We start from the raw sequence: 10,504 nt of genomic DNA, 5'->3' as shown, positions 1-10,504 counted from the left end.
ACACACACACACACACGCTCACTGGAAACGAACTAAAATCAAATTGTAAAAGTCATCTCGAAAAAAAAAAGATTCAAATCTTTTTTTCCAAAGCGTTACGCTCATCTTCGACTTTTTTTTATCCGTGTTTCCGGGAATATTTTTATGTTTCTTTTTTTTTAACGCCCTGTCAGCGAGCGTTCAAATAAACAAACAAGAAAAAAACATTATCTGTGGGCTGTAAGAAGACAGCCAGGGGACGGGGGTTGGAGTTGGGGTTGGGGTTGGAGTTGGAGTTGGGGGGGGGGAGGCATTATTCCTCTCGGCTAGTTGTGCGCCGGTGTATGGCGTGTTTTAGTGTGCGGGTGGACTCTACGATACTTTGTCTCTCTCCCCCCCCGCCTTCCCCACCCCTTCTCCATTCGCCGTTCTCAACCTTCTTTTCTTGGGGACCGTGTTCATCTCCCGTCTGCTCCCTCTCTCCGAGATAACAGATCCCCATTTTTGTTTGCCCATTGCCTCCCTCTCGATTCGCGTGCTGCTATCATTTATGATATTAGAGAGAGACCCCCCCCCACCACCACCACCACCACATGCACACACACAACACTCACCCTCTCCTCTCATCCATCCCTTGTTCTCTGAGTTGTGTTGTTCGTTTCGTTTTATTTTCACGCAAAGGACTGAGTTTACCAAAATACATCCCACACACCCCTTCCCCTCTCTCTCTTCCTCCTCCTCCTCCCTCTCTGCACTATCTCACTTCTACTTATATACACCCATGTCAACAGACGCCCCTGGAGAGAGGACGGGGTTGTCAGCGAAGTCTGCGCGGAAGGCAGCGGCGAACTACAACACCGTCTCGGATGCGGTCTTCATCACGGTGGATGAGGAGCGCACGATTGATCAGGCACTGTCCTCCGTTGAAGCACGCCGCGAGTCTGAGAAGAAAGTTCTCCTGGCTGCACTCATCTTTTGCTTTGCTTTCATGATTGTCGAGTTTGGCAGCGGCGTCATTGCGCACTCACTGGCCCTGCTCACAGATGCGATTCACCTGCTCACCGATGTCGGCTCCTATGGACTGAGCATCGCTGCTCTCGTGGCAGCTGGTCGTGCGGCGTGCGGGCGCTACAACTACGGCTGGCATCGTGCTGAGGTGATTGGCACCCTCATTTCTGTCTTCTCAATCTGGGCTTTGGTTTCCTGGATTGTCATTGAGGCGGGGTACCGCACCTACGACATCTATATGTGTACGCGCGTCCCAGCTGAGAAGGCCGCTGGGGCCATGAGGGTTCGTGATTGTGAGGCGGTGGACTCGCGTCTCATGATCATTGTAGGGGTCCTTGGCATGGTGGTCAACGTTGTCTGCGCCTCTATTCTTTACTTTGGGGGTTCTCACGGTCACAGCCACTTCGGCTCCTCGCACGGGCACAGCCATGGTGAGTATGGGGATCACAGTCATGACCACAGTCACAGTCACGACCACGACCACGGTCACGACCACGACCACAGTCACGACCACGATCACAGTCACGACCACGATCACGGTCACGACCATGGCCATGAGTCAAAAAGTGGTGGCAACGGCATTGGCAGCACGAAGGGGTTTGCTGTACATGCAGCGATTCTGCACGCTCTCGGTGACTGCGTTCAGTCAATCGGGGTCATTTTTGCTGGCATGTTCATATACGTGTGCAACTCTGCGTACTACGGCGTGCATACGCACAAGCACTCTCTCTTCAACCTCGCCGACCCGTTCTGCTCCGTTTTGTTTGCGGTCATCACATTGAATATGACCAGGTCGCTGCTGGGGGACCTCTTGAGCATCCTGATGGAGAGCACGCCGGCGAGTGTAGATTACCGCCTGCTCGAAGCGGCACTGCAGAAAATCGATGGGGTCATCAGCGTGCACGACCTCCACGTCTGGTCCTTGTCTGCCGAGTACGTCTCCCTCTCAGTGCATCTGGTTGCAGATGATTCCGCTCGCGTGCTGCACAAGGCGCAACAAATCTGCGAGAAGCGCTTTGGGATCGGTCACACAACCATACAGGTAGACCCGGTGGCTATTGGCACCACGAGGTGCGTCAGCACTTGCGTCACACCCACTACGCAAAATATAACATATTCCAACCAGGATTGAGATGAGGTGGACCCCGTTTTCTCTTTTGTCTCCTCCCTTCTCTCTTTCTCTTCCCCCTCCCCCTCCCCCACCCGACGTAGCAATGCCATTGACGCGGTTTGTGTTTCTCCCTTTGTTTTTTTGTTGGAGTTTGGGTTGAAAAATGAGTTTTGTGTTCCTCATCGAACAACACCGTGTGTCGGTGTTTGTTCTCGCGTGCGCGCCGTCCGCCCGCCCGCCCGTGCGCGTGTGTGTGTGTGTGTAAACGTGTATATATATATTTATATATATGTGTGTGTGTGTGTATAGGGAATAGAAATGCTGAGGGGTGGAGAGGAAAGGCATTTATGTGCCGATACATCTGTTTTTTTTTTTTGGGTGGGACTCACTACTTTTTATTATTGCTGTTTCTTCCAGTTATTGTTTCTCGCTTATTTGGTGTTCGTTCTTCCTTCCTCCTTTCCCGCCCTTCATCCCCCTCCCCCCCCCCCCCCCTTCCCGTGCATCAACACAGAGGAACCCCGCCCTCAGGGGCCTGGAGAATAGTCGTTGGGAAATCCTTTGAAGGGTAGAAGTGATCCTTTTTTTTTTCGTCACCACCTGATGTTCCTTCTTGTGCGCTTCTTCGTACATCTCTTTGTATCTATGTGTGTGTGTGTGTGTGTGTTTCCATTCAACTCACCTATAAGCTCTCAACCCTGTCCCCCGTCCCCCCCCCCCTTCTCTCACGCCTCTCTCTCCCACCACCACCACCTCACCCCCTTCTCAGCTCTGCATCCTGCCTGGCTCCCTGTTCCGAAACTTTTTTCGGTAGATGGCCGCACGGCTTCTCCTTTTGGAGTTGAACGCATAGGCTTCATGTGTGCAGGGCAACGATAAGTGGAGTAATTTGGATCTTCATATAACTCTAAAGCACAAAAACAGAAGACTTCAATTCGTTTTCTTTTCTATTCATGCGAAGTGAGCCTCTGTGTGTGGTGTCATGCGCCATGCGGTGGAGCGTCTATGGGCATGTGTACGCTGCACAACGTCTCAATTAATGTGTGTTATGTGTGTGTATGTGTGTGTGTGTGTGTGTGTTGTGTTGTTCTGAGTATCAGCGCTAATAGCGCGTTCTTCACAGAGTTGTGAGCGGAAAAGCGTGCGGGTGTCACTCACACGAGGTTCAGTACTGTACAGCTGTCAGCGTGGAAGGACCCACGAACGCTTTTCTCCTGTTTTCGCCGCCTCGTTTCTCTCTTCGCAAATCAAAAAAAAACTACGGGTTGTCAGTATCACATCTACGTTGGAGGGAGGCCCTTCATCTGCTTCACTGAAGGCGCTACTGCGTATGTGTGTGGTCTCTGTAGAGTTTTTTTTTTGGGGGGGTCTCTCCCCCTGAATATCGTGAACTTTAAACGAGGCTGCGGATTGCAGAACTCGAATTCGTATATGTGTGTAGATGACTTAATCCCCCGAATAGGTCTGTGCGGCTGAGGGGAGGAGGAGGAGGGGAGGAGGGAGGGGGAGAGAGAAGGAGAGAGACAAGAGAGTACTTTGGCACATGTGTGATGCAAAGTGCCATTGTTTGGCGGTTGTGGAACCTTCCCCCTCCCCCTCCCCTCCCCTCCCCTCCCCCTCTAGAGTGAGAGAGGAGTAAATATCTATAAATGCGTACATTGGGTACTAGACATACATCAGTGCAATAGAGTACATACACACACACATATATATATCTATGTATACATGTATGTATGTATGTGTGTATATTTGTATATATATATGTATATTCCTTTCAGCTTTTTCTGCGGGGTTCTTACCACTTGATACGTGCAAGGAGACAGGATTGTCTCTCCTTGATTTTATATGGTGCATCTCTCTTTGAAAAAAAAAGAAAAGATTCCTGCAGGGTGTGAGTAAAGCATGTTCACTGCACTCTGTGTCTGTGTCTGTCTGTGTGTGTGTGTGTAACTATAATTTGTTTCACCAACTATATTTGCTTTTCTGCATCAACGGGCTTGCTGCGGTGCACATGTAGACATGCGCAGTAGAAAGAAAGAGAGGACGTCCTTGTAGAGATTCAGATCTAGTTGTATCGATCCTGTAAGCGTACGTGAGTGTGTGTGTGTGTCTGTATACGGTTTTAGGATATATACATATATATACGTGTATATATGTTTATTGGCACCCCCGACGTGCACATTTTTTGTTTTGTATTATCTCACGAGTTTCCGGTGGGTAATATTGTTTAGCTTCGTCTCTCTCTCTCTCTCTTTGTGTGGGGAAGGGGGATTCTGACAGCACTTCGTGTCCGCACTCCTATCTAAGGAAAGAAGAAACGAACAAAAGAAAACAACAACAAAAGTGCCAACAGGTGAGAGAATCGTTGCACTGTGTTTCTGTACTGTCTGAGTAAGGGAGAAAGATGGATCATCATGAACAGAAGAGTTGCACTGGGCTATTGGTGTTTTTTTTTTCACGGCGATAGAGCGTCGCCGCGTGGCTCGTAGGTATGGAATCGCACCAGCTGCTTCTCAAGTGCCGAAAATCTCTCAGGGATTTCCCTGGCCGGAGGTCTCGGTGTTCTTTCTCACGTATTCAGAAAATCCACTCCAATTTTTTTTTGGGGGACGCGTGGTTCACACATCTGTCAGCGATGTCCTCTCTATGCACACCCGGCTTCAGCTACCCAGGTCATGGTTTTGTCTCTTCTACCTTCTCTCTTTTTGGGTTTACCCCCCTTTCTCCTCCTTCTAGTACAACACAGTACACCACCACCAACAAAAAGATTCTACTAGCTGAGAATCGTGCACGCTGGAGTCCGCCCCCCCCTCTCCCTCTCCCTCTCCCTGTCTGTGGTTGCCCTTCGTCATTCGCTGTGTGTGCCCGTCTTGGGTTATCGGGGTATATTACTACGTATTATAAATATTAACATTATTCGTTTGTTTGCTGGTGTCGTGTTTTATATATTTTTATTGTATAGTTTTTTTTACCCCCTTCTCTCTTCCCCCTTTTGTCTTGTGCGTTCGTTTGAGGTTTCCGATTAGCGAAGCGAAGCGCTGCAGGTGGACACCTCAACGCGCTCTCTCGTTCTGCTATCGGACCCCCCCTCTCCCGTTTTACCCAGTCTCCCTTTCTCATTTTTTCCCTTTCCGATTTTGATCCTCCTCCTCCTTTTTTTTTTGCGCGCTTCGCCACGATCGTCACACATAGTTCCTCAGTTTTATCCCCTCTCCCCCCCTTTTTACGGCAATAATACAGCTGCTCAATTGTTTTTTTTCCCTTTCTCAAGGGAGGGACCACAAATCATCTTTATTCGCCACTGCACGCCTTTAGTGGGGCCGTACACCGTCAGTCGGGTCAAGTGACTAGTGAGTTTTTACTGCACACCTTTTTGCCTTGAACAGTGGCGCACCGAGAGACAGAGAGAGAGGAAGGGCGGGCAGGTGGGCTGGCGGGGAAGATACGGGGTTTTTTCTTTGTTCTCTCTTTTTTTTTCGGATCATCGGGGCAGCGAGGGCCTGTGAAGACGCGTGTCAGAGAACGCTAACTGGTGCCGTCGTATCACGTCTAGAAGATCGTTTCTCTCCTCCATTTATTGGAAACAACTTTATACTGCCATTTTGTTTTTGTATGCGCGTCTGTGTGTGTGTGTGTGTATCTGTGGACTTCAAGGGTATCGCTGCACACACCCACCCACACACACACACACACACACGCACAGACGTGCATACGTACACACATACTCTCATGTGACTTTGACTGCTTCGCTGCTTACCGGTCTCTCCTTTTGATATCGGCACTGGGGCGGCTGTGCACGAACGAAAGGCATTCACCAATTTTTTTTTCACCTAACCGCCGCGCCTCGTTGCGCTTCAGTCCTACTGAATATCAACGGTGGATAATCGTCTATTGACGCGTGTATCACCTAAAATCTCTCGCAGCTTCGTGACACCCTTTGTGTTTACACGTGCCGCTGTACCCTTACGGGCGCATCTTCAGTGGATCTGCTTGTCGTCTTTTCGTTTCTCGTTGATTGAGGGCGGGTGTAGCCCAGAAAGTGGGCAATTAGTAAAAGTAACAGCGCGTTCCCTCGTTTACTTTCTTTGCTGTTCCGAGTTGTTGATTGGCAACTCCTTCCCTCCCCCTTTTCTCCATCTCTGTATACATACTTACGTCTGCATATATATATATATATTGCACATCGACACGAGTGCAGATATCGATTCCTGTTTTTCTTCTGCATCGGCTATCTTTTTACTTCATTTTTATTTTTTTTTACTTGTGTGTTGAGGTATTGGTTGTGCAGCTCGTGTCGGTGGCTTCTACGCTATGAGAGTGAGTACACGGATTGAAGAAGACTCTTTCACATAAATTGACCTCACCTTTCCTTCTCTCTTTCTCACCCCCCCCATCCCCCTCCACGTCTCGTACACCGACACGCGCGAACGCACAGAAGCTGGCAGACGACCGCTGTATCACCTACGCCGTTTCGGGTTGTATCTTCGCTCGCGCTTCTCCCGATCTCGTCTCCCCACCTTCCCTCCTCGTTTAGTGCTTATTCCTCGTTTCTCCGGGTTTTTTTTTCTACGTGTCGCTTTCTCCGGTGCATGCGCCAGCTCCGTTTTACTCTCCGCCTTTCAGCATTGCTCATCGTATTCTTTTTTTTCTCCTTTTCCACTTTGCAGATCTTTTTCTCTCCCCTCCTCTCTTTGTTCGTGCGTTTGCGCTGTACCTCGCCATTCTTCAGTCGGTACAGAGAGAGGATTGTGTGTGGCCCATCGTGTACCGCTTTTGGTGGCACACCTGAACAGAACTTGCTGCAGTCTCCACCAACCCTCTCTCCATTTCGGAAAGGGGGAAGTCAAAGGAAGAGAGGAAGCGCTGTGCCCATCCTCTGCCGTGCAGTTCAAACGTTCATTCTGCCACGCATCTCCGTGCAAGCGTGTATTGATCCCTCTTTCGCCCCCCTTTTTTCTCTCTAATTTTTGCAACTCTAGCTCTGCCTGGTGCACGAGCGATCTTCCAGGGTCTTTCTGTTTTCCTGAGCCCCGCACCTCAGTGTGGGGCCTTTTCTTTTTTCCGGGCGTCTGCCAAGTGTGTGGGTGTGTGTGTGTGTGAGTAGAAACATTTTCTTTGAGGCTTATTTTTTTTTTCATCTTCTATTTCTTCCCGCGCGTGGTTGTACCGGCGTGTGCTTGTTTCGCCGAACTCCTCGTGCTGCACCCCCCTCCCCTCCCCCCCTCTCCACCCGCCGTGCTACAATCCGGAGTCTCTCGTCCCGCTTTCACGTTTCCCTGACATTTTTTCATCTCCTCATTTTTTCCCTGCTGCTCATCTCTGGCATTTTGACCCCACGTTCCGATTGTGCGCTGCTCCCTCGTCGCCTCTTTCGCCTTTGTCTCCCCATCTTCACGGCTTGCCACTTGACCAATATATATATATATATGTGTGTGTGTATATACAAACATATTATATCTGCACTTTTATTTTGTTGTTGTTGTTTCCCTTCCGGGATTCCGCGGGCGTCTCTAAACGGAAAAAAAATGCTGCGCTCCCCCCACGCGTCGTCTCCGACCCCCGCGCAGGCTGAGCTGTCGGAGACCCCGTCATTCATGCTGTCTAGAATGGGTCCGTACACTATGGGAGACGAGGTGGAAACACTATTTCCAGAAATGACGGTCTCCGAAACGGGGTTTGGGCCGGCCCCATCCGCGTTCGCGTCCGTTTTCTATGGTGACAGCGAACCTGCTCCGCTTTATGAGAAGTCGACAAGCGTTCGCAAGGCCACACGCAATGGGACCAGCCACCACAAAAACATCTCCTCAGCAGCGCAGCTGTACGGATACGCAGGAACGCCCAGCGCCTGTGGCTTCCCCAGTATCACCGTCTACGAAGGCTCAGGTGGTCTGGCAGGGGCCTCTCGCAGGGCGTCCACCGCGGTGACGGCGCTCCCCGAATCGCACTTCAGGCGAGAGAGCCGCACGAACTCCACGGCCACCTCTGGTACCGCGCTCAGTGCGTGTCACTTATCCCGCAAAGAGAACGGGGGGTTCACGTCGGCATCGGCGAACACCTTTCTAAACTCCGACGGCAGCTTCGCTGGCGGCAGCGATCACTCACACCCCAGCCTGTGCGAGAGCCCGGTGATCTCAGAGAGTCCCGTCTCTGCTCTTCGAAGGGAATCCGCTGGCTCTGGCTACTACCGAGAGACCTCGACTTGGGGTAGCGAAGATCTCTCGGGCCACGCCGCGCGCAGCACGGAGAGCCCCGCTGCACAGAGCACGGCGCAGGACCGATTCTCAGTCGCGGTGTATCGCACATCCTGTGGCTCCGCCTCGCATATTTCCGCGAGCAACAGTTTTAGCATGGCTGAGCAGCCAGACGTGATCTGGACAAGTTGTACCACACCGCAGCCCCCGCACGCCCAGCCGCGGCACCCGCGACCAGAGATCCCAGCGCCGCTGAGTACAAAACATGGGCCGTTGCGCAAGTGCAGCACCCCAGAGGACACTCAACAGCGCTGTCCTGTACAGACCGTATCCTTCTCCTCCTTGGAGTTGTTCGGGCGCGACTTTGGTAACACCGACTTCTCCCTTCCTCCTCACACAGGCGCCAACAGAGGCGGCGGAAGCCGTTCATCCGTCTCGAATGGAGACGACGTTGTGTCGACCATCACCATCGTGCCGCCGAATGGGAGCTCCCTCCGCACGTCTAGTGAGCAGAAGGGCTCGGCGTCTACACGGCGAGGCACCTCAGGCCTCAGCGGACCGGTATCCCCTACGTCTGCGAAGAGTGTGGCGGTTTCAGAGACACCGGCGCAGCCTTTGCTGTTGCCGAAGACTCTCAGTGGTGTGTCCTCCGCGCCAAGGGTAGCGTGTAGTCTGCACTCAGTACATCCGTCAAAGACACCCAGCGAATATTTGCGCCGCTCGACATCGCGCAAACCGCGTCGCACGGATTTGCGGAGATCGAAGCGCTCCGTCTCTACTAACGGCACCGCCGCACACGCTGTGGATGTGGTGGTCTTATCGACCATGCCATCTTTTCTTCCTGTGAGATCCCTAACAGACACAGAAGCCCGTTCGCGCACGCCAACCACCACCCCGTCGGTCAACGCTGCACCCACCAAGGCAAACGCCATAGAGGGGCGAGACGAATCCGCCTTTGGCCTCACTTCCCAACCACCGGAGCCGCCTCGAGAGGAGCTGAAGCGGACCCCCTCGTACAAGGGCAACATGTCCACCTTCACGGTCGCTCCTCCCTCGAAGAAGGAGCGACACCCGCGACCGTATCGACGACGACGCTACCTGAAGAATCTTGTAAAGCCATTGGACACCACCGAGATGCTGATGGCGATGGTGCCCTTCTCGCCCCGTCGAGATCTGCCCCCGCGCCGCAGCTCACTCAATAATGGCTATTCAGCGCAGACTCTTCCGAATACCCCCGTTCCTCTGCCACAGTTACAATACAATCAAATCACAGTGCATGATGCCGCGCGGCTCTGTAGCCCCACCGCACAGGCAAGTAGCTCTGCAAGCCTGAGCATGACTCCCGAAAAGTTGATCACGATACCCAGTGGCGCTGGCGCACGGAGGGCACAACAGAAGCTTCTCGGGTTTCCCAGGTTTTTTCTCTCCCGTGGAGGAGGGGGGCTGTGCGCCACGACCGAGAACATCAACGAAAGATCTCTGCGAAGCATCGGTGGGCGGAGCGCCACGGAGTCACGCCTGTTGGGAGAGTCGAGCAACGGCATCATGAGCCGCTCGTGCCCATCAGTGGAATACTCGGCGGACGAAGGCACCAACCCCTTCCCAATGCGGAGGAGCGTGTCGTGGTCGGTGCAATCGGGACGAAGCACAGCCGATTCTAGTGATACTGCTGGAATAGCACGCAAGAAGCGCCAACCCGAGCACGTACTGCCCACTGCACACGAGTTAGAGGAGGCGTACGTGATGGTGCTCCCAAAGTCGTCCGTGTCGTGACGCACAAGCAATGATGTTTCTGGACAAAGTGGACTGCGCGAAGGACGGCGTGGACACAAACACGGCTTCCCTCCCCCTTTTTTTTTAATTTTCCGGGCGAGAGTGAAGGGGTTCGATGCATCCCGTAGAGTCCCGGGGGCTAAAAATGTACACACATGTACACATGTTCATGTTTCTTTCTTGTCTTCCCTTTTGCTCTCTATACATCTTTTTTTTTCTTTACGTGTACGGCTGATGTTTTGTGTGTGTGTGTGCGCCTGTGTCCCCCATTTCTAAAAATTTCTCTCCGTGTAGTTGAGACTCCCTTGAGTTTTTTTTTCCTGGTTTGTGCTTTGCCCCCCTCCCCCCCCCCTTTCCCCGATGCTCGTGTGCCACACATTGCCTCCTCTCAGCTCGATTTTTTGTGACTCTGGCGTCTTGCAGGAGGCGGCTATGATTGTCA

The 10,504-nt window shown here is 52.2% G+C and overlaps 2 protein-coding genes across 2 annotated transcripts; both read left to right on the top strand.

Moving 5' to 3' along the window:
- Window positions 1-760: 760 nt before the first annotated feature.
- JKF63_03955 (uncharacterized protein) lies at window positions 761-2,119 on the top strand (the record flags this gene model as incomplete). Its single annotated transcript, XM_067899951.1, has 1 exon — window positions 761-2,119. One exon carries the CDS (start codon window positions 761-763, stop codon window positions 2,117-2,119), a length of 1,359 nt encoding a protein of 452 aa, XP_067755157.1.
- A 5,504-nt stretch (window positions 2,120-7,623) lies between these two features.
- JKF63_03954 (uncharacterized protein) lies at window positions 7,624-10,062 on the top strand (the record flags this gene model as incomplete). Its single annotated transcript, XM_067899950.1, has 1 exon — window positions 7,624-10,062. The coding sequence occupies one exon, from the start codon at window positions 7,624-7,626 to the stop codon at window positions 10,060-10,062; it is 2,439 nt and encodes an 812-aa protein (XP_067755156.1).
- Window positions 10,063-10,504: the final 442 nt, after the last annotated feature.

Source organism: Porcisia hertigi, chromosome 31 (genome assembly GCF_017918235.1).
Source record: "Porcisia hertigi strain C119 chromosome 31, whole genome shotgun sequence".
Classification (NCBI taxonomy): domain Eukaryota; phylum Euglenozoa; class Kinetoplastea; order Trypanosomatida; family Trypanosomatidae; genus Porcisia; species Porcisia hertigi.
This window is presented reverse-complemented; position numbering and strand designations above follow the sequence as displayed.